At 35.7% G+C, this 24,970-nt stretch overlaps 1 protein-coding gene across 1 annotated transcript in view; it reads left to right on the forward strand.

Moving 5' to 3' along the window:
• The window catches only part of DMXL2 (Dmx like 2), a 100,056-nt gene that overhangs the window by 57,167 nt on the left and 17,919 nt on the right, over window positions 1-24,970 (forward strand). Inside the window, exons 19-28 of the mRNA XM_074234680.1 lie at window positions 105-235; window positions 6,634-6,882; window positions 8,153-8,331; window positions 12,305-12,438; window positions 13,855-13,940; window positions 18,130-18,331; window positions 19,870-19,987; window positions 20,818-20,880; window positions 21,681-21,767; window positions 21,856-21,977. Coding sequence (XP_074090781.1) covers window positions 105-235; window positions 6,634-6,882; window positions 8,153-8,331; window positions 12,305-12,438; window positions 13,855-13,940; window positions 18,130-18,331; window positions 19,870-19,987; window positions 20,818-20,880; window positions 21,681-21,767; window positions 21,856-21,977 — 1,371 coding nt within the window. The remainder of the gene's footprint in view (window positions 1-104; window positions 236-6,633; window positions 6,883-8,152; window positions 8,332-12,304; window positions 12,439-13,854; window positions 13,941-18,129; window positions 18,332-19,869; window positions 19,988-20,817; window positions 20,881-21,680; window positions 21,768-21,855; window positions 21,978-24,970) is intronic.

Here is a 24,970-nt window from a genome sequence, read left to right on the forward strand (position 1 = left end):
TCTAAGCCTGATTTTTAATATACACAAATAATGAAATATTTATAGTGGATTTCATTTCAAGAATGTTCTCAGTTTCCCACTAGAAATGCTTCATTTTTTTTTAGTAGCCAAAATGAGGCAAATCAGTTTACTGGAATGGCTTATCAAGGTCTTCTTTTAAGTGATCGTCGAAGACTAAGAACTGAAAGTATTGATGAACATGCAACGCCAAATTCATCACCTGCTCAGTGGCCAGGTAGGAGGAATTCTTGTGCTGAGATTTTTTTTTTTGCTTGTACTATGATAATTTCTTTTTAAAAAATTAAGAGATTAAATGATTGATTTTCAATGAGATCAAATACAGAGAATTAGAACTCTTATAGATTATAAATATGCTGTTATGAACTACATAAAGCAAAGAATACAAAAATATGATATATCCATTTATAGATGAGTTTATATCTCAGAGAAGAGTTCCATAAGGAATTTGGTTGGTGGGTTTTATGAAAATTTAAAGGAAAATGTAAATGCTATTGAGCAGGACTTCTTTTTTTTGTTGTTGTTTGTTTGTTTGTTTTTTCAAGGGGTTAAGCAATTTGCCCAAGATCACACAGCTAGGTGAGGCTGGATTTGAACTCAGGTCCTTCTGACTCCAGGGTTGGTGCTCTATCCACTGTGCCATTTAGCTGTCCCTGAGTAGGACTTCTTTTAATGATCATCTAACTTTTTTTATTGAATACATTTAGTGATGGGGAATTCCCTACATCCTGAATTACCCCATTCTACTTTTGGATAGGTCTCATTGTTAGGAGTTTTTTATTATATCGAACCAAAATCAGCATCCTTGCATTTTCTGTTCTTCCAGTTTTGCCTTCTAAGACCAAGAAGAACAAGTTTCCCTCTTATATAGAGCTTTTTAAGTACTTGAAGACAGTATTTATTCCTTAAGTCTTCTCCAGCCTAAACAAATTCTCTTAGGACATGGTTCTGGGTCCCTTCAACACCCTGGTTCTCTACCTCTCCATACCTCAACCTTCTTTAGGAACTTTACAATTTGTCAACATTCTTGGTTAACTGCGACTTCTAGAACTGATCTGAACCTGGTGTTCCAAAGTTGGACTTACCTGGGCACAGAATACAGTGCTTCTCTCCTTCTGGACACTATTTACATTAATGCAGCCAAAAATTGAATTAACTGTTTTGGCTGCTGTGTCACTCACAAATCTTTTTCAGAATGAATTCTCTAATTTTATTTCCTCCACTCTATACTTAAGTTTACTTTTATAAAAAAACCTAACGTAGTACTTTACACTTAGTCTATTAAATTCTTTTTGACGAGACAAATGACTCTTTTGTTAGAGAGAGAGAGAGTACCCAGGCTCCTCAGACAAATGCAGTCCTATTTGTCTATTGGCACAATGGACATTTTCTTTGATTATAGAATTTAGAACTGGAAGGGTCTTGCAATTCAATCTTCTTATTGAATTTAGTCAATTTTTTTGTCAATGAATTTTCCAAATTTATGTCATTCTTTCCATGTTTATAAATGTGCCTCCAAAATAAGATATTATATTCTTTTTCTCCCAACCCTTGGTTCGAGACTGAAGACTCTGAAGTGCCACCTACTTGAAGTGTTATGTAGACTATTGAAGCTAGATATCATCTCCCTTTGACTAAACAGTATTTCAGATTTAAGTACAGAGTTCTGACTTAAGTGACAGACACATGGCTATTCATATTTTTTGACTTTCCTCTCCCTCATGTCTACTCATATAATTGAATTCTTGATAAGGACTTTTAATTCTTCTTGTTCTCTATTCTTGGTTTGAGACTCCTTGACCTCTTGCCTTAGTTCTTAGGCTTCCCAGCTAGGGTTTATAGTGTGAACATTTTAACTTTTCCCTCTTGAATCCTGCTGTTTCCCACATACTTCCTCATTTACAATTGGTTTTACTTTACACCTCTAAATAGAAGCAGAAATACTGTGCTTGGTGGGAGAGAGTATAAGAGATAAAATAAAAGAAATTTAAAATTAAATAACTTTTACTGAAAAATTAGAAGGAAAACATGTAGTAACTATGAAATATTGGTAAAGCAAGTTTCTCTGAGAATGGTCTTATATCCATGATAGCTAAGGACCTAATTCATTTAAATTTTTTTTTTTTATTTTTTGCAAGACAATGGGGTTAAGTGGCTTGCCCAAGGCCACACAGCTAGGTAATTATTAAGTGTCAAATTTGAACTCAGGTACTCCTGACTCCAGGGCCGGTGCTCTATCCACTGCGCCACCTAGCCGTTCTAAGGAACTAAATCAAATGTATAAGAACCATTGCTCAAATGATAAATTTTCTATGAAGAGGCAGTTTCAAAGTAAGAAATCCAAGCAATCAACAGCCATATAAAGAAATACTCTAATTCACTTGAAGTTTTGCTCCAAGTATTAGATGATGAAGAAAATATATCTGATAAAAATTACAGTTAATTTGCCACCACTTTCTGGATAACTTGAGATCAGGAATGCTTCACCTATGGTCTATGAACGTATTTTAAAAAATATTTTGATAACTCTTTATAATCCTTTTTATGTATTTTATACATTTAAAAGCCTTATTCTGAGAAGGGTTCCACAGGCTTAACCAAGATGCCAAAAGAGTCCATGACAGCATAAAAGATTCAGAACCTCTGCTTTAGATGCTGAAAACATTAAATCTTGATGAAAGTGTGGAAGGGTGTTTTTGGCTTAGAAACTAAATACTTGTAAAAACACCATCTCTACTTTTTTTTTAAATTTGCTTTTTATTCTCATTTTGTACAAATGTTTTTTTTACATTAATAAAATATTCTTGTTTACAAGTAAACAAAATACCCCTCTTCCCCCATGAATATAGATAGACTTGCTTGGGCGAAAAAAGTAAAGGGGAGAGAAAAAAATTAAAATTAAAAAAAATAATAGTAATAATTGTAGGTATGGCCAGGTGGCGCAATGGATGAAGCACCAGTCCTGGAGCCACGAGCACCCGAGCCCATATCCATCCTTGTAAACCCAACAATCACCCAGCCATGTGACATGCAAGCCACCTGATCCCCACTGCCCTGCAAAAACCAAAAGAAAAAAGAAAAAAAAGACCCAAAATAAAATAAAATAGTAATAATAGTAGGGGTGGCTGGGTGGCAGACAGAGCATTGGCCCTTGAGCCAGGAGCACCTGGGTCCAAATCCGGCCCCAGACACCCAAAGATCAATCACCCTGCTATGTGGTCCCAGGCAAGCCATCCAGCCCCATTTGCCCTGCACCCTCCCCCAAATAATAATAACAAAAGATGTGCTTGAGTCTTTGTTCCAACACCAACAACTCTGTCATGGGTGGATCTCATTCTTTATGATAAGTCCATCACAAAAGTTACTTCCATATTTTTCCACCATTGCCATTGCTGATTGCAACTCCCTCCTTTCTTATTTCTCCCCTACCATGTACTCTATTTTCTCTCTCCTTTCACTCTGACTCTGCTGTAGGGTAGCTGAGTGGCGCAGCAGACAGATCCCTGGCTCTGGGGCCAAGAAGCCCTGAGCCCCCATACCACCCCTTAGGCCTAGAATCCACCTGGCCCTATGGCCCTGGACAGGCCTTCCAATCCCAGCCCCTTGCAAGAATTAAGAAAGAAAATGTGTTATATCTGACCACTCTCCCCCCATGGTCCATCCTCTCCTTTATTCACATCCCCACCCCTTCCCCCTGCTCCCCCCCTCCTTCTTACTCCAGATGTCTATACCCCATTGAGTATATATGCTGTTTCCTCTCCTAGCCATCTCTGATGAGAGCAAAGGTTCCCTCATTCCCCCTTGCCTCCTCCCTTCCATATCATTGCAATAGCTCATTGTAATAAAAAAAAATCTTATTATGTGAAATATCTTGGACTATTCTCCCTCTCCTTTTTCTTTCTCCCATTCCATTTCCCTTTTTTTCTATTGACTCCATTTTTACACCATATTTTATCTTCGAATTCAGCTTTCTCCTGTGCTTCAACTATAAAAGCTCTCTCTACCTGCTCTATTAACTGAGAAGGTTCATATGAGTATTATCAGTGTCATTTTTCTATGCAGGAATACATGCAGTTCATCCTCATTAAGTCCCTGATATTTTCCCCCTCTCCTCCAATCTTTATGCTTCACCTGAGTCCTGTATCTGAAGATCAAACCTTCTGTTCAGCTCTGGCCATTCCAAAAGGAACATTAGAAATTCCCCTGGTTCATTGAAAGTCTATCTTGTTCCCTGGAAGAGGACATTCAGCCTTGCTGGGTAGTTCATCCTTGGCTGCATTCTAAGCTCTTTTTGCCTTCCGGTATATTGTATTCCAAGCCCTACGAGCTTCCAATGTAGTTGCTGCTAAGTCCTGTATGATCCTGACTGCAGCTCCACGATATTTGAACTGTGTCCTTCTGGCTGCTTGTAATATTTTCTCTTTGACTTGGGAGTTCTGGAACTTGGCTATAATATTCCTAGGAGTTGGTTTTTTGGGATCTCTTTCTTGGGGGGATCAGTGGATTCTCTCCATTTCTATTTTGCCCTCTGCTTCTAGAATATCAGGGCAATTTTCCTGTAGTAGTTCTTTGAAAATGATGTCAAGGCTCTTTTCCTGATCATGACTTTCAGGTATTCCAATAATTTTTAAATTATCTTTTCCTAAGTCTGCTTTCCATATCAGTTGTTTTTTCAATGAGATATTTCACATTTTCTTCTAATTTTTCATTTTTTTTTTTGGTTTTAAAGTATTGATTCCTGATTTCTGGTAAATTCATCAGTCTCCCTGAATTCTATTCTTTGTCTGAAGGATTTGTTCTCCTCAGAGAGTTTTCTTATATCTTTTTCCATCTGACCAGTTTTGCTTTTTAAAGCATTCTTCTCCTCAATAACTTTTTTGAACTGTTTTATCCATTTAACCTAAGCTCGTTTTTAGCATACTATTTTCTTCAGCATTTTTTTGGATTTCCTTGACTAAGCTGCTCTACTTCATTTTCATGTTTTTCCTGCATCTCTCTCCTTTCTTTTCCCAGTTTTTCTTCCAACTCCCTCATTTGATTTTCAAAGTCTTTTCTGAGCTCTGTCATAGCCTGAGCCCAATTTCTGTTTTTCTTGGAGTCTTTAGATGCAGGAGCTTGTGCTTCCTCATCTTCAGACTGAGTATTTTGATCCTTCTTGGGCTCATTTGCAAAATATTTCTCAATAGTCTTTTTGTTTCTCTGCTTGCTCATTTTCCTAGCCTGGGCCTGGTTTGGGGTGCTTCCTGAGCTTTTGGGACACTCCCACAAGGGTCTCAGTGTGTGAGGCTCTGTCCTCCCTCCTGGTCTGTGAATGACCATAAGAGCCCCCTTCTGCCACGGGGCTGAGGTGGGGGGCCCCTGTTGTTCTGTGGGGGGGGCCTAGACTGAGATCAGGATCTGAATGTGGTCAGAGCCCCAGAGTCCTGTTCCTGGGGCAGAGGACAGAGCTCTGCAGTCCCTCTTCACTCCCCTCCCTTAGCTCAATGGGCTCATGCCCTGGAGGCTCCTGCTTATGGGCTCTGCCTGCTTCTGTTTCCGGGTCTGGGCTGCAGAAAGACCAAGCTGCTGGCTGTGTGCCCCGAGGGCTGGGCTCCATGTGCTCGCTCTGGCAGAGGTCCCCCTCTGTTCCCCCACTTCGTGCCTGGTACTCCTCCAGGTGCAGCTCAGGAGACTCCCCCGCTGCTGTGAGCCATGGCTCCCAGTGCCCTGGGGCTGCCTCCGGAGGCTGAAGTTCTTTGGCTCTGGCGGGCCACCCTTCTGGTAGGCTGCCTCTCCGATCCCGGGGAGCAGAGCCTTTCTGCTCTTTTCCAGGTTACCTTGAGTAGGAGAACTGCCTCACTGGGTCCCTTTGTGGGTTCTGTCTCTCGAAAGTTTAGTTAGAGTCCTTAGTTTATGAGTTTTTATCAGAGAGCTCCTAAGACTTGATCCCTTCTTGTCTCCATCTTGCCTCCACCCCCTCCATCTCTACTTTTTTTTTTACTTTAAAATTTATTTTTGAATTTTACAATTTTTTCTCTAATTTCACTTCCCTCTTCCCACCCCTCCACAGAAGGCAGTCTGATAGTCTTTACATTGTTTCCATGCTATACATTGATCTAAATTGAATGTGTTGAGAGAGAAATCATATCCTTATGGAAAAAAAATAAAATATAAGAGATAGCAAAATTACATAATAAGATAACAGTTTTTTAAAATGAAAGGTAATAGTCTTTGGTTGTTGTTCAAACTCCACAATTCTTTCTCTGGATACAGATGGTATTCTCTATCGCAGATATCCCCAAATTGTCCCTGATTGTTGCATTGATGGAATAAGCAAATCCATTAAGGTTGATCATTACCCCCATGTTGCTGTTAGGGTGTACAATGTTCTTCTGGTTCTGCTCTTCTCACTTAGCATCAGTTCATGCAAATCCTTCCAGGCTTCTCTGAATTTCCATCCCTCCTGGTTTCTAATAGAACAATAGTGTTCCTATCACTGCTTTTTGACTTGAAGATGTCAGCTTCTAAGCACAAAATGATTACAATAAGAGTGGCACAGTTGTACATTAACTGTTATAGACAGTTGTTTGTAGAGTTTTCTTTCTATAGTAAACCGATTGTTCTACAATGTTGCAGGTGTGAGCTCCCTTATCAATCTATTAAGCTCTGCTCGAGATGAGGACCAACCAAAATTGAATATTTTGTTGTGTGAAGCTGTTGTTGCTGTTTATTTAAGTTTATTGATACATGCCCTTGCCACAAATTCCTTCAATGAATTATTTAGACTAGCAGCCCACCCATTAAACAATCGGATGTGGGCTGCTGTGTTTGGAGGTGGAGTGAAACTTGTTGTAAAGCCTCGAAGACAATCAGAAAATATTTCAGGTGAGATAACTTTGATATGCATTTGCATGTGAATTTACATAATTTGAGTTTTAGAAGAAAACAGTTTAAATTTCCTCTTTATAGGAAATTTAAAAATTGTTTTCTTATTTAAATTCTTAATGTACAATTTGCTTTGACTTTCTTTAATACCAAGTTGATTGGCTGATCCCTAATAATCATGAATAATTCAGTTTTCTGAAATATCTGTTATCTTTAGTCTTTTATTTTGAAGTTGAAAAAATATGAACATGTTCAAACACTGTGAAGAAGAGCAGAAATGTCCATGTATAAGGTTCAAAAGAAAAGGAATGTTTTACTGATAGAATTATAACAGCATCCTGAGAGTATATTAAAAATTTAAATCTAGATACAAGTTCAAGGTTTTAGCCAATATCCAACATATTTATTTCTATAATGTTCATGTCGATTTTTCTAAAATTGAGTAACTCTAATGGAGTATTCTGATTCCCGCCCCCCTGTGCCCCAAGAATGTTGTGATTGTGTCACAAATAGTATAACATAATGTTTTACTCATTGTGCTTCTTGTGCCAAACAATTACTTTCTACTACGTAGAAGTACTCTATTTCCAAGTTCACTATATTTCTTTGGGAATTCTAAACCCACATTAGCATTGTACTAGGAGGGATAGATCTCAAGTGGTTAATAGAGTTAGTAACAAAGATAAGTAATGTGATTTAATAAGAGAACACCTGGTAGTTAGTTCTGTATGAACTTAAATCACCTGTCCCAGATAAGTCATCAAAGAACTGGAATTACTGAATACTGAGCCATGGGCAGTGATATTTGAACATTATAGAAATTGGGAAAGGTACCATAAAGTTGGAGAAAGAGGTACAGAAAAGAGAATCATTCATTTATTCATCTTATATTGCTTTTGAATTTATTTATATATGTATCTTATCTTCTCTCCTTGACTGTACAAATTCTAATAGGCAGGCTTCATGTTTCTTTGTGATGTCTGTAGGACCTAGAGCAGTGTTTGCATATGTAAGTATTTCTTAATTCAGTCTCTTTCCTCTGGAAAAGTACAAACTGTATGGGGGCAGTATGTCCTTGTATTGTCTCCTGGAGCCCTGTGTTATGGCTGCTGACAGTTGGTACTTTACTGGGAAAATTGCAACAAGATCTCCTTCAAATGCTATCCTAATTAATTTTGACCAAACTGCCACTTTTCAAAAATAAGGTGAAGAGAAATATGAACTGTTTAAACAAATCATAGAAAATGAGCTTTATTTCCTTCCCAATCAGCACCTCCTGTTCCTTCTGAAGAAATAGATAAACATCGGAGACGTTTTAATATGAGAATGCTGGTACCTGGAAGGCCTGTAAAAGATGCAACACCACCACCCGTGCCTGCAGAAAGACCATCTTACAGAGAAAAATTTGTTCCTCCTGAACTTAGTATGTGGGATTATTTTGTTGCTAAGGTAAGGTATATGAAGAATAAAAATTTTAAATCTTAAAATATTATTTTAGCCAAGTAACAAAAATCTGAAAAAGTCAGAATGTGTTCAACTACTCTGGGATGTTTTATTAAAGGTTAAGATACATACATGCATGCAGTACAATCTTGATTATGACTGAAAGTTAGAGTTATTTTAATGCTTTTATGTATTTAATGAAAATTTCTGATAGCATAACACTACATAACCAGCTAGATCTGACACTAGAAGTACAAATATTCATGGATTTTACAGATTTCTCAGATTTTAGTACCAAATTGAATGTCTGCAGCTTACCTTCCTCCTTCCTTTACTTTCTGTGTGTTTGTGTCATTCTTTCTTCCTGTTTATTTTTCTGAAATGCGTATGTGTATACCATCTCCCCCTCTCTCCTTTTCCCTCTCCCCACCCCCTTCCATACAGTCAACATCAAAAATGAGGACACATTTGGAATAATAGAAATATGAACTACAGACTAGGTACTTTGGGAATAGTCTGCAGGAATCGGGTATAGTGGAAAAAGATATGTTGATACAAGTAGATTTCTAGAATTAGACTTCTTTTTGAAAATCATTCATTTAATAGGGTATGCATATAGTTTATTCAGCAGTAGAATAGGCATCTTTGAAGCCTTTGTTACTGAAATTTAGGGTTTTGGGAGGAAATTCCTATTTAGGTACAGGTTGAACCATATCATCTTTGAGACTCTGTTAGTAACTTTTCTTTATAGACCTGAGAAGTATTTTTTTTTTGGTTTTTGCACTGCAATGGGGTTAAGTGACTTGGCCAAGGTCACACAACTAGGTAATTATTAAGTGTCTGAAGTCAGATTTGAACTCAGGTTCTCCTCACTTCCAACACACACACACACACACACACACACACACGCACGCGCGCACACATGCACCACACATTTCTGTTTTTATCTGCCTCCTAAATGCATTTGTATCTTGTTTATTATTGCTCCAAACCCAATAGATGTAAAATCAAGTTAATCATCGTCACTTCCCCTAGCCAGTTACTTTTCCTGTCTTCGATGATACTTTTTTCTTTTTTTTTCTAAAATTTTAATATATTTTATTTCTACTTTATTTTATTTTTTTCCAGTTTTTAGCAAACAGTTGTTATAGATTTACATGTAAATCATGGTAATCATATTTCCATATTGGTCATGTTGTGAAAGAAGAATCAGAACAAAAGGGAAAAGTCACAGTAAAGAAAAAAAGTGAAAATAATATGCTTTGATCTGCATTTAAACCCCATAGATCTCTTATCTGGATGTGGATAGCATTTTCCATCATGAACTTAGAATTGTGTTGGATTGTTTTTTGTAAGAGGAGCTAGGTCTATCATAATTGATTATCCCACAATGTTCCTTTCTGTGTACAGTGTTCTCCTGGTTCTGTTTATTTGCTCAGCCTCAGTTTTTCTTTCTAGGTTTTTTGAAATCTGCTTGCTTTTTTTTTTAGGTTTTTTGCAAGGCAAATGGGGTTAAGTGGCTTGCCCAAGGCCACACAACTAGGTAATTATTAAGTGTCTGAGACCCGCTTTGAACCCAGGTACTCCTGATTCCAGCCACCCCTTGCTTTTCGTTTCTTATAGCACAATGGTATTCCATAGCATTCACATACCACAGTCTGTTCAGCCATTCCTCAATTGATGTGCATTCCTTCAATTTCCAATTCTTTGCCATCACAAAAAGAATTGCTATAAATATTTTTTACATGTTGGTCCTTTTTCCTTTTTTATGATCTCTTTGGATTATGTGCACAGTTTTATAGACTTTTGAACATATGATAGTTAACTGGATTTTATATTGTAGGACTATTTTCCTTTGTAGAAAGATTGTTTTGGGGATGCTAGGTTGTGCAGTGGATAGAGCACTGGGCCTGGAGTCAGGAGTACCTGAATTCAAATGTGGCCTTGGACACTTAATAATTACTTGGCTGTATGGCCTTGGGCAAGCCACTTAACCCCGTTTGCCTTGCCAAAAAAAAAAAAAAGATTGAATGCCTTTGCTTTTAGTTCACATTTATTTCTGCACCTTACTCCAGCCCTAGAAATGAACCCCTCCCTTGTAATTATAGAAAAAAATTAAATGAAAACAGTTGATAAAGATATTGACAGGAACAATATTTTTGAGACTCCTCTCTCATACTCCTTTATTTCTTTCCTAAGAAGAGGTAGTTAGGCTTTGCAAATAATTTGTGCATTAATCTTTTAATTTACTTGGCCATTACACATTACTTGTGTTTGTTGTTCTTCCTTCAGAACCATCTTTAACTCCTTTCTACTTCCTTAGTCCATCAGTTATTAAAACATCCATTCTTACTAGCTTGGGCTGCTATCTCCTCAATATGTCAAACATATTCTTGCTTCTGTGCCATGCTCACATTGTTGTTTCCTCCCATTGAGTGATCTTCTCCTTTGTAACCACTTCTCTGAATTCTGTCTTTCCTTCAAAATTCACCTATGTCTTTTCCATTAAACTGTATAAAAACGATTCTTCCTCTATTTTACTTACTCTGTTTTGCTCATCTGATACTGAGCATCTACTAATTTAGATTATGATTGTTGTATATATAGCTTACTTCCTCAGCTAGATTGTAAATTCTTTGTTTCTCTTAGTGTTTAGCATTATAAATATTAGATATTTGATAAATGTTTGTTAAATCAAACCGGCTGCAATGATGATAGAATAGCTGGGAATTGGAAGATCTGAACTCTAGGCCTGATGTGCATGTTGACCAGTTTTGTGACCTTGGACCTTCTTTCCCTTAGATGAAGGCATGGGACTGGATGCTAGTTAAAATTCACATTTAGTTTTTTTAGGCCTTTTGATCAGAATATTTAAGGAAGTCTTGAAGCTTGGGTTTTTTAATCTCAGTTAAAAAAGAGAAATTTTTAATCAAATCTTTTTTTATAAATTAAAAAAAAATTATTTATTTAAATTTTATTTAAATTTATTTTAAAAAATGTTTATTTAAGGCAATGGGGTCAAGTTCCTTGCCCAAGGTCACACAGCTAGGTAATTATTAAGTTGTCTGATGCCGAATTTGAACTCAGGTCCTCCTGACTCCAGGGCTAGTGCTCTGTTTCCTGCTGCCTTCCTAATCTAAATCTTTAGACTTAATCTCTTTGTATTCTAAATTGTATTTGAGGTTCACTTTGGTAATTTCAGTGCACTGATTGTCTTCCTCATTTTACTGGCATTAAAAATACTGTCTTTGAGGAAAGTTGTGTTGTCACTTTCTGGCTACTTTGTCTTTCAAAGTCTTACTTAACAGTAAACTAGGAATTCTGGGCAACGAGATATCCCAGAGAATGTATCACTGGGTCTGGAGTCAGGAGGACCTGAGCTCAGACATTTTCTAGCCATGTGACCCTGACCAAGTTACTCAACCTTGTTTGCGATTGCCTCTGTTTCCCCTCCACCCCACCCCCCACCCTCCCCAATAGTAAACCAGGGTTTCAAAAAATACTCTAAAGAATATGGTGGGAGGTTGGAGCGGCTAGGTGGCACAGTAGATAAAGCACTGGCCCTGGAGTCAGGAGTACCTGGGTTCAAATCTGGTCTCAGACACTTAATAATTACCTAGCTGTGTGGCCTTGGGCAAGCCACTTAACCCCATTTGCCTTGCAAAAACCTAAAAAAAAAAAAATATGGTGGGAAAGTTTTTTGCTTTAAATGTCTTCTCCATTCTTGTTCCTATTGCATTCCAGTCTCTGAGTTTCTAATTATTTTCCATGTTTACTATAGTCAAAATAACATTTTGGTCACTGAAGTTCATAAATTTTCAGTCCATTGATAGTCAATGAGAGTCTTATCCATATCAAGAATCCAAATGGCAGTTTTGAATTTTTTTGTCTGAAAATTGGTTTTATTTAAAATATCACATTAAATTAGAAAGTGTGGACCCATTTTCTATTTTAAAAATAATTTTATCTTTCATTGCAGCCATTTCTACCTTTATCTGATAGTGGCCTTATATATGATTCTGATGAAAGCATTCATAGTGATGAAGAGGATGATGATGATGCTTTTTTTTCTGACACACAAATCCAGGAGCATAGAGATCCAAACTCCTACAGGTGAGTGAAGAATGTAGTCCACAGGTCTTGATCTTGACCCGTTTTGCTTGTCAGTTGGGGGAAATACAAAGTTTAGATAAAACATGTTCCTTGCCCTTATAGAGGATGGTAATATGTTATATATTTATAGGTAATTATAGTACAAGGTAATTTGATAAGTAAATTTTAAAAGTCTAACAGCATTTTGAGGCCTGGAACCAATATGTCTTTGCTGTTAGGAAGAATTAAGAAAGGAGTCATGATGAATGTGATATGTGAATTGAACAGATATTCCAAAGGAGAGTTGGGGGGGGTGGGGGGGGTGGAAGAGTGGGTAGATTGTAGGCATAGAGAAGCCTGTGTTAGACTGACATCTCAAAGAAATCAAAGGGTCCATATATACAAAATTATATTAGTTTTTTTTGTAGTAACAAAGAATTGGAAACTAAAGATCAGAAATATATAATCAGTGAGGGCATATGAAGATAATTGATATAGAGATAAGAAAAGGAGCATTACCTTTTTTGTAGGTGTGTGTGTATATTATATGTGTGTGTATATATATATATATATACACACACATACACACATAATATGTACACCTCTAAGGAAGAGGTGAAGAAGATGTGATAAGATGTGATGATATTAAAACATCAGTTGAATGTGATAGAAGTAGAGGCAAAAATATCAAGATTTGGCAACTTTTAAGGGAGAATGGGAATGAGGAGACAATACTGATACTTGAGAGACTAGAAAAATGGATAGAAATCAGATTGCAAGAATTGAAGAGAAAGTAGATGATGAAACTATAATGTTCTTGAGTTTTAGGCATTTTCAGAAAGTTTGGTTGTGAAAAAGAGATAAGATTAGATAGAGAAGCAAAGCACTGGAGGAGGTGGGAGGAGCAGGATCAGTTTCTTTTCTTTCAGAGTAGAAGGAAGGAGAATGAGTGTTTCTGTTCAGAAGTTAATTTGATTAATTCATACCAAGTTGTGAATGACTGATAGATATAATCTACTAGAAAATAAAAGGAGTAATAGATAGATTTAGCATTATTTAGTCACATTTTGTATGACCATTTTGCATCTTTCTACCCTTCTTTGTGTTTTTGAGGGACTCTGCACTTCATGAATCCTATTAAAAAAAATTTGTGGAGAGAGAGAGTTCCGCTGACACAATGTACACAAAAAATTTGATTATCTGAAATATTTGAAACAATTTTTTAAATAATATTTGAAATAGAAATTTGGTCTGAAACATGGAGAAAGTTTGCAGTTGTGTATTTTTGTAGTATTTTACAGATATGTGTTGTCATGATCTTAACAGTTTATTTAGGAATTTTATTATGTAATTTGATTAAAGAGGAATGAAAGAGCAGAGAAGTCACAGCAAGAGACTTTTATTTTTGAGTTAATGAAGTTAATTTTCTTTATACAGCTGGGCCCTTATACATTTGGCAATGGTTAAACTTGCACTTCACAATGTACGAAATTTCTTTCCTATTGCTGGTCTGGAATTCTCAGGTGAGTTTATATTTGAGTAATTTATTTTAGTTATTTTTAAAGACTTACTGGCCTTTCCAATTTATTAAAATTTTTTTGATTTAAAGAAAGAAGTTTAGTACTTAAGACTGAGTAAACCATTGCTTATTTGGACCTGTGCAAAAGCACTCTGGGGGAAACTGGATAGTTTCCTTGTTTATTTTAGAAGCCTCAGTATGGTGTTATTATTTTGTGTGAAATATTCACACATATTCCAATATATTCTTACTGTATATAAATTTGTATTACACAAATTTTACTTTACATAAAGAATTCTGAAAGAAATCTGCTTTCCAAAAAAACTACATATACTAACTTTTTGAAAAGTTTTATTTTTAATTTATGGAAAATTTTTTATTTCATCCTTGCCTCTGAAATTCTTTCCCTTATTTATTGAGGCTGTCTTCCTCTTACCTCTAGAAATTCAAAAGATTCAGATGTCTTCATATGTATACTTTGTTTTCTCTTCAGCCCAGATGAGAGAAAGGTTCCAATAATATTCCTCTTCACCCTGACTTGCTTCCTCTGAAATAGTTCTTCCTTAACATACAGTTTTTATAAGAAAATTGCTCATTTTTACCTTTTCCTACCTGATTTTCTTTCTTAGCATCATCTCATTTACAACTCAGCCCCAAACTTTCTTTCAAACTACCTTAGTAATGATAAGTTTTAAGAATACTTTTATTAATAATAACTAATAATTGCTGGTATAACAGCATTTTCATTTATCACAAGTAAACTTTTTGAACTTTATCAGTGCCTTATAGTTTTTAATGAATTTTTAAATTTATATTTTAGAATTTTCTTTTTAATTTTTTCTCAGCTATATGCAAACATAAATTTCAACATTTACTTCCCAAACCTTGAGTTAGCTCCCTTTTACATTTTAAGGAATTAGTTTTTTTCAGAGAGCTTTTGTATCTCCTTTTCCATTTGGCCAGTTCCGCTTTTTAAGGCATTCTTCTCCTCATTGACCTTTTGGACTGCTTTTTCCATTTGCCCAAACTGTTGTTTTTGTTTTTGTTTTTTGCTTTTTTAGGTTTTTTGCAAGGCAATGGGATTAAGTGGCTTGCCAAGGCCACACAGCTAGGTCATTATTAAGTGTCTGAGGCTGGATTTGAACTCAGCTACTCCTGACTCCAGGGCCAGTGCTCTATCCACTGCGCCACCTAGCCGCCCCTCCAAACTGGCTTTTTAAGAAGTTACTTTCTTCAGTATTTTTTGGTAATTCCTTCACCAAGGTGGTGATTTGGTTTTCATGAGTTTCCCTGCATTGCTCTCATTTCTCTTCCCAAAGTTCCCTCCACTTCACTTACTTGATTTTCAAAATCTTTTTTGAGCTCTTCCATAACCTGAGACCAATTCATATTTTTCTTGGACACTTTAGAAGCAGAAACTTTGACTTTGTTATGTTCTGAGTGTGCATTTTGATCCTTCATAGTACTAAAGTTATTGTTTGTGGTTGGATTTTTTTTCTTCTGTTGTTTGCTCATTTCTTAGCTGATGACTTGATTTTAACTCTTTATTAAGGTGTGACTCTGCTTCCAGGGTGGAGGAACACTGTCCCAAATTTTTGAGGGTTTTTGCAACTATTTTCAGGCACTGCAAGTTCTGAATTCCTCCAAGGGCTTATGAATGGCTATGACTGCTCTCCTGGTCTGTGCATGACTACAAGTACTCCTTTTTGTCCTGGAACTGTGAGGAGGGTTCCTGCTGTGCTGCAGGCAGTAAACTCTATTGTGTTTCTGCTCCTTTTTTCTGAGACTGGAACCCCAGATTGGGCCCTGGATCTGAGTATGGACAAAACAACAGAATCCTGTCTTGGGGATAGTTGGAGAGACCTTTCCAATCTCCCCAACCCTCTTCCTGTAGTGGGCCGAGGGCTCTGGAAGCAGTAGCCAGGTGACTCCCTTGCCCAGTGATCCTAGACCTGCTCCTGGTTCCTTGGGCCTGGGTCTGTGCTGATGCCTGCCCTTCTCAGTTGTCCTTGATAATCCCTGGACTGAGAGGTCTGGAAACTGCCATTGCTGCCACATACTCAGATGCCATCCCCCCCCGCCCCCCGCCAATCTGTTCCTGAATGACCAGTGTAGCCATTTCTAACCTGATTGCAACAGATTCTTCCTGCAGACCTTACAAGTTGTCTTGGGCTGGAAAATTTTTTCACTCAGTCTTTTTTGTCTAGAATTTGGTTAGAGTTATTATTTAAAGGTTCTGGAGTGGTTTGAGGGAGAGCTCAAAGGAGTTTCTACCGTTTCTCCACCATCATGGCTCTAGAATCTCAATGGAATGAATTTTCCATTGAGTTACAGTGGAAATGGTCTTTTTGTTATAAATATCTGAAAGTCTTTTGAGTCCATTAAAATGTCCGTATTTTTTCAATCATGATTATACTCAACTTTGCTGGATAAGTTAGTCTTGGATGCAACACCAGCTTCTTTCCTCTTTGAAATATAATGTTTCAAGATATATGGTCTTTTAATTTAGAAGCTGCTAGGTCTTGATCCCTAAAAAAAACCCCTTCAAGTGAAAGAAAAATGGATGCATGAAGAGACCACACCCCTGCCACTGCCAAATGGGGGCTTGGCTTGAGATTTCTGAGACCAAGAGAGGAAAACTTCCATGATCTGCCCACATGTCTGGTCCCTATGTATCTTCTCTTCCATCCTTCATCACTTGCGTACCACACTGGCTCCTACATGTCTCAAATCTCCTGTATGTTTCCATGTCTGTTTCATATGTATCTGCCTCCTATGTGTTCTCACTTTCTGCAGGGCCCCCAGGTGACTGATCTTAACCCCTGCAGATTCCTTATAATACTCTTGCTTCTCTGTCCCTGGCCCCCATGGACCCTTGAATTACTTATAAATTTCCTCCCTCCATAGGCCCATAGCCCTCTTTCTCCTTCCCTTACCCCACATCCTTGAGCAGATTTGCATTATGTAAAAGTTGCTTTTTGTTGAGACTATCAAAGCAGTACAGTTGTGTAAAGTGAGAACTATTTCTTCAAAGTAAAATGAATGCTTTTTAAAATTATACATTCTTTTATATTACCTGTTTTATTGTTCTAAGTTAATGAGCTTAACAAAGCATTGTTTATATTTGTGGCCATAATTTTGAAAGTGTTTTCATTTTTAATTATATATAGTCAAATGTCCAAACCAGCAGAGAACAACACTGGCACTACTAATCCAGTATTCTTGGATCTTAGTCATGGTCTTAGGCAGCAAGGATCCTAAGAAATTAGGGCTAAACCTAAAATCAGCATCTGTGGGTCAAGGAAAATTAGTTGACTGGAAATGCTTTTGCAATGCTTTTATAGCTAATAAAAATAATTGGTAATGCAGACAAAGACACCTGTAAATAGGAATTAACTGTTTATCAAAATTGGTATTCAGTGCACATTCTAATTATTGAAGGCAATGAAAACTTCTTTTATGAAGCATTTTGTGATGTATTTAGCTTCATTTAGCACTTCATTTTCTTTTTTTGAGTAAACTCCTCTATGTAGAATACAGACTAGGCAACATGAGGACTTAGGTTCTGGATCTGGCTCCCTCAGAATTTACTGAGTTGACCCTCATTTAGTCTGAGGGGAATTGTTATAGGAATATCTATCTAGCTAAGTATGTTGTGAGAAATGACAAAACGTAAAAAAGTACTTTCAATTCCTGGGAAAATGATACTAAATTCTTATTATTATGATAGAAATATAGGTTATTTATTGGAAAAGAACAATTATTTTAAAGAAGAGAATTAGCAGTATTATCAACAGACAGTTTCACGTTGTGAATAGAAACCCAAAAGAACTAGGTTCAAGTTTCTCTTAACATTTAGTGGTTCTATGACCCTAGATAAGTTTAAATTCTCAGAGCTCTAGTCAGTTCTCTTAAGACTGTTAAGTTGCCAACCTATATCAGTAGAAGGAGCTTCCTCATCTAAGAGTTTCTTAACCAGTGAAATTCCAGGTCCATTTCCAATCCTATTCCACAAAGTAGTATCAATAACATTGTAATGATTATGCTTTCTTGAATAGTGAAGTTGATGGGGTTTGGCTTTTTATTTTTGTTCTTATTTTTGTTTCATATTAACTTTAGCAGATTAGCTATAAGAATCATGGTTTTTATAATTATATTTAGTGAAAATAATATTGATTTTTGTCATTCTTTAGACCTTCCTGTAACTTCCCCATTGGGCACTGCTGTGATAAAAAATTTAGAAAACTGGGAACAGATCCTTCAGGAGAAAATGGACCAGTTTGAGGGGCCGCCTCCAAACTACATCAATACCTGTTCTAGTGACACTTCAGTAGGAGCAGGACCAGCTTCCCTTCGCAATAAAGCAATGTTAGATCCTGAAAATACTCCATTCAAGTAAGAAAGTTCTTAGAGAATCTTTTTGTAGGGATATTCTCCTTACATATGTTGACTTGTCACAAACCTGTTATTTGTAAGGCTTAATGTAGGCATTTCAGTAGTAGTTACACTATTTGTCTAAACTCCATCATTGCATGGACCCCAGTATAGAGGTGCAGATAGTTGGCAGTGGTTTGGAGTGCAGCTGATAGCTTTGAAAAGAACAAAACAAATTTGCTTATTTGGAGATGATTTGCATTTGAAATATATTCTAGCAAAAGCAAAGATGAATTATAAGGAAGCAGAAAAGCATGACATCCGTTGATCTATAACTTAATAATTGTAGTATAATTAAGTACTTGAATTGCAACAGGTATTCTTTTGAAAGGTTACTTTTTTTGAGGTAATTTTTCTTTAAGTGGGGAGTGGGGCAGAATGAAGAACTCTATACAACTTTTCTGAGTCCAGTTTTATATCTTCTAAATCTATTTATTTGTACTTAAGATGTTTGAGAATTCCAGAGTGCCATTCCTGCAAGCACAGTTCTAATATTTTTCAGATTTAAATTCTCTGATCAAATCTGAAGTATATTCCCTTTTGGTTTTCAGCTTATATTACTTGTTTACTGAGATTCCTCACTCCTGCAAGATTACCTAAGATTTCCCTCTTCCTCAAACCCAGGAGGCATTTGAGATAAGCTCTATAGCTCATATTTTACAAATGTTCTTATAGTTTAATTCTAGTTCCCCTTTCCTGCTCTAAATTTATTTGCCTTTTCTCCTTAGTTTGGGCTAAAATTCTCAGTTTGAGTTTAAATATTAACTCTGGTCTCATGGATTTGACTTGGCCAGAATTTACAAGCCTTTTGAAATCTACTTCTCCAGCTCTCAGTATGACACCTGGGCTTCTGATCCTAGGCAGCAACTTCCCTTAGCTTGATCATTTTGGATCATTTCATCATCCACTCATCGAACAGTGTTTTAAAAAAAGTTGTTCTGTTTCCCCAAACTTCTTGAGAGAATCAATTCCTTCCTTTCTGGGCTCTAAAGACACTTTCTCTGCCTTAACTCCCTAATCCTCTCCTTGCCTTGAATTTCAGGCCTTAAATGTTTCTCTCACTCTTTCTTTAGAGATTGGCATTTCCTGACCTCTTCAAAATCTGCTTTTCACCTTGCCTCCTGATTTTGGCTTTTTGGCCTTTCTGAAGCAAGACTACAAGCCCTATCAGCTCTTAATGGACTAGCTGCTCTTGAGTTTATTTATGTGAAATGATTGGCCATCCTAACTCTCCCAGGGTCAATAGCAATCCATTAATTTCCTCACCTCAAAGTCATGAGTTACTGGCCCTCATCTGGGGCTATATCATCCAAATTACAAGTTGTTAATATTATTACAAATAAAAGTTTATGATTATATCAAACTCAGTCTATAATAATTGATCAGGATCACTCCACCATTGTCACCATAAGTCTCCAAATGTAGCAGGTTGCTATTGGATGGATGATGTGTTCTTTTGACTAAAATAACTATACTTGTTTGGTTCATTTTTTTCATAGATCCAGAGATTCCTCTGCATTTCCGGCTAAACGACTCTGGCACTTCCTTGTTAAACAAGAAATTCTTCAAGAGACATTTATTAGATATATATTTACTAAGAAAAGAAAACAAAGTGAGGTAATTGGATAAAAGAAATGCTTTTATATTGTGGTTTGTAGCCATTTTTTCTTTTAATTCTCTTATTTAAGTCCTTACTACATTTTAAATTTTCATTGTAGGTAAATTAAAAAAACCTTAAGCACTTTGTTTAGCTAATTACTAAAACGGTCCTTCATAGACAAGGATCAGTAACAGTCTCATAACTAAAGTCATAAAATTTAATTTTCTTTTTTTTTAAAACATTTTGTGAGAATTTAAAGAGAGAATTTAATTTAATTTTTATAATAGTTCAAAGAGTAGAACTATTATAGCAAAATCAAAGAATGTTTTTCCTTGAACTTGACTACACAGAAATTTCACCATTGAATGACATTTACAAGAAAAGGTTTTAGGGATACTTAAAATATTTCAGATTATAGAAATGTTCAGCACTTAACTTCGTGAAGGAAGACATAGAAGTCCACAGTAAATACACAAACCTTTATTTACATTGCACTAATTCCACATACACACACAGACCCCAGGAGTTTTATTTTATAAATTACGGTTCTAAACAAAAGTTTAAATTATTCCAGAAAATAGAAAATAAGAGTACAGAGACTTTTTAAAGAAGCATTCTTCGAACTTGTTTTTGTTGTTCCTTAGATGTAGATTTTGCTACCTTCACTACGTTTTGTGTTGACTTCACATTTCAAATTATTTTTTTCTTTTTATTTTGTCCTTCTAAAGAAAAATTTATACTTTTTTCTTTTAGTGGTGGGGATGGTCATTTCCATTGTAATATTTTCATTTCTTTTAAAAATTTATTTCATGCATGTGTTTTGTGTTTGTAACTGTGTGATGTGTAGTCTGTAGAAGATCTTGAAGAACAGGTCAAACAAAACTTCGTAGTGGAGGATTGCCTAAACAAGGTAGTATCTGTCCCAAATTTCTATATTATACAAAGGAACTAGCTCTTTATTCTGAAATACTAACAGAAATCTACAAAACTTAGGCAAACTAATCCAAAGCAGTGTTTATTGCTCCCTCCCTCTCAACTCAATCACATACTTTTTATTATTTTCTCTATTTTTTCCTTTCTAATTAAGTCTAAGGAATCAATGCCATTCAAGCACCTAGCTTCTATATTTTCTCTCCTCCTTTCTTTTTTTTTTTTTTGATTTTTCAGTCTACTCCCAAATAGTTTTATCTTTTTTCCTTGGCTCCTTAATCGCTTTTCCTCTCCCTTTGTTTTTTTCTTCTGTCCATAGTACCTTTCCTTTTTTTCCCTATCAACTTTTTTTAAGCCCTGTTTCTTTTATTTCTTTCCTCTTCTTTTTCTCTTTCTTTATTTCTTAGTCACTTTCCAAGGGTTTTCATTGCCAAAGCTTCTTCTTTTTTGCTCATGCCCCTTTTTTCTGCTTTGTGCTACTTGAGGTTCACATCTTCATCCTGAAGTAATTTTGTAACAGACGAAGAGATTTATTATTTTAATAGACTTTCAGCAACAAAAGATATATCTGATGTCTTCTCTCAAAGTCATTTGATTATCAGTATTTGCTGAAAAGCCTTTGCAATTTGGCTACTTTTAAGGCACTGGAGAAATTAAACAATTTATCATGTTTAATCTTGGGGTCATTTTTTTTCCCATGTATTTATTTTTTACTTTGTTAGTATGTGCTTATTTTTCATAAACCACTGCAATTAAAGTTTGATGGCCCATATTTTGTAGGTTGAAGCTGATCTTGGCTACCCAGGGGGAAAAGCAAAAATCATCCATAAAGAATCTGATATGATTATGGCATTTGCAGTTAATAAGGTAAACAAAATGCACTTCATTTACACTTTCAGCTTTATAATAAATATGCCATCCAAATTCTTTAATCAGAATTATCTCTACCCTATAGGCAAACAATAATGAAATTGTCCTGGCATCAACTCATGATGTACAAGAACTTGATGTTACTTCTTTGTTGGCTTGTCAGTCATATATATGGATTGGAGAAGAATATGACAGAGAATCAAAAAGGTTTGGTTTTTTTGTATATTTAAAGTCAGAAAACACACTAAGTGATTATAAAAGAAATTTGTATCATCTTGAAAAGTATTTCTGTTTCTTTGTTCATACAGTAGAAATGTTGATTGATTTGATTATTTTAGTGGGCAGCCCCTTTGGTTGGTAAATTAACTGCATTCCATATTTTAGCCTTAAATCACATAAATTACTCTAACCAAAGTAATTATGTGTATCATAGAATAAACTTAGTTTGTCCTAAGTGAATTGTGATTTCCAATCATATAAGAGTCAATGCCTTATTATTTCTATCCCCTTGTCTTTTCAGGAAAACAGCTGATTTTTATTCAGATATTCATTGTAAAACTAATTTTTCCAGCCTCCACTGACAGGTTGTATCCTCAGGGAGTTTCTAACTACTTCTCAAGGTTCTAGGGGTAAAAGGAACTTAGGTGTTTATAATATCATCTTTTATAAACTCCCATCTGATTTGATCACCATTGATTATTAGCTAGCCAGACTTAATTAGATTTTTGAAAGGGCTATAGTAAGAGCAGTTGTCATAAAACTGTCTTCCCAAAATTCTAGGATATACTTGCTCACAAATATATATAGAAAGGGCAAGGGAAAGTGGACTCAGATAGCACAAGTGTAGCATAGAGGTATCTCACCATCTTCAGATTATTGAAAGTCTTTTTCACCCTTTGTGTAATTCTCATGAAATTTCCTTTTGCTATATGTAGTTCTCTGCTAGGCTCTCATGATTTGCTGCCATTGTAAAGTCTTGAAGCTGGTTTTCCTCAGGATATTCACTGAATTTTCATTCTTGATTCAGACATTTTTACCAACTACTGATGTTTTGAGGATGCTATTATCTGTTGCAATGGGAAATTCAAATCTTTTGATCTTTAAAAGTTTCTAAGGTCATTTATCTGTCAAGGAGTAGGGAGAGTAGTACTCTCCACCCACCCAAGCTGTTTTTTCTTATGGACTTGGCAAGAACTGCTCCATCACAAGTCTGGCTTGTTAGTATAATGTTGGATTCTGAACTGACTTGCTGTTTTAGTCAGTCTGTTTTAGTCAGACCCCAAAGGACATGATTGATTCTCTTCAATCAACCACAGCATATTTCCTATGTGACATTCATTTTCATTCAATTCTACCTGGTTTTCACATTTGATTGATTTATAGATCTTATTCACATCTAGTTTATCTTTGATTCTGTAAATCAGTCAAAAGTACATTCTTGGGGCAGCTAGGTGGTGCAGTGGATAGAGCACCGGCCTTGGAGTCAGGAGTACCTGGGTTCAAATCCGACCTCAGACACTTAATAATTACCTAGCCATGTGGCCTTGGGCAAACAACTTAACCCCATTGCCTTGAAAAATCTAAAAAAAAAAGTACATTCTTACCTAGTAAAGGTATCTAGGCATAGAATATTCTTTTTAGTTGTATTTGAGGAGTATAGATCACTAATATATATATATATATATAATTTGTTTAATTAATCAAATCTGTAAAGCTAGAGAATAAGTGAATGGGAAATAAAAGAAGTCAATTCACCAAACACTTTTTACATACTTATTATCATATATTAAAAAAAAAAATCGAGTGGAAAACTTTTGTTTGACAGTGAATACAGATCTGTCACAGTAGTTCATTTCCATTCTTTCTGCCATGAGAATTTTCTTATATCTTTTCTGGGACCCTCATTGCTTTTTCTAAGTTTGCTACTTTTGTCTTATGTGAAGATCAACAGAGTATTCCTTCTTGGTCAAAGCTAGTAAACTAATTGAAATTATTCTTAAATCATGATAATTTATCTGCCTTTATCCCCTTCTTGATTTGCAACACCTTAAGTATAGAAAGTGTCTTAGTTTTATAAAGTACTATAGTGTTTCCCAATGCTACACCAATAGTAGACATTAAATATTCTTTTTGAATGAGTGATCATTGATGAAACATTGAATTTCTATACTATTTGGGAAAATAAAGCAACAAAATATCCCAAGCAACACAGATGGCTTTTATTGACATGACTTTAATCCCTAAAACCATATTGAAACTTTAGTATTTTTTTTAAAAGAAACTGTCCCTACTGCTAATTTTAGTTTCCAAATATTAATAAAATAATCTGTTTAAAAATTATTTCAATTGCATTAATCTCTATGGTTGAATAACTTCCTTAGGCATTTCCAGAAGCATTTTCACCTCTCTAGACCTCAGTTTCCCCATCTGTAAAATGACAGAGTTGGATTTCATTATTTCTAAGGTTTTAGAGAGTATCAAAGTTGTGATTCCGTTTTCCTCATTTCCTTTTAAACTTCAGTTTCTGTACCTGATCTATATCTTTTTACTTCATCTTGTGGGATGAGGTAATTCAGGATCAGTTAGCTTTACTGCTTGATAAATTTGAGAAAATTTGTATAGTTTGTTATCTTTAATATAAATTCTTCTTTCATTATATTATCTAGTTGGTTATATGTGTTATGCATATTCCGATTTGTAAACTATGTACATTTTACCTCATTTTAATATGTAATATTTTGTATTCTTTTCACAGTGAAGATGCCCCTTCTGTCAAAGAGCTATTTTACTGATTTCAAATTTACAGACTTAATAATATGACCTATTTTTACATTAGCTTCAAGCCTTTAAATTAAAGAATGTTTAGACTGGAGTATCTCACATAGTGGTAGCGCCTACTGACACAAATGTGATATTTGTAATGAGCTCTATCACCTACTTAACAAAATAAATCAGAGGAGAAGGAGTGATATAAAGGAGGGCAACAGAGTTTTGAGAATTTCAAGTATGAGTCAAGAGAAATTCTAATTTTGGAGGGGGGCGGATTCATGTAGCTTAGGGAAAAAGCAAGGGAGAGGTTCTAGGTCTCTGACCTTTTTAATCTCTGACATAGGAAATGGAAATCTCAGCATTAAGAAAATGGTTTTAAATTCTGTATAAAATGCTTGTAATAAAAACACCCAGAATGCCACAGACATGGC

The sequence above is a fragment of the Macrotis lagotis genome, chromosome 4, assembly GCF_037893015.1.
Source record: "Macrotis lagotis isolate mMagLag1 chromosome 4, bilby.v1.9.chrom.fasta, whole genome shotgun sequence".
NCBI classification, from domain to species: domain Eukaryota; kingdom Metazoa; phylum Chordata; class Mammalia; order Peramelemorphia; family Peramelidae; genus Macrotis; species Macrotis lagotis.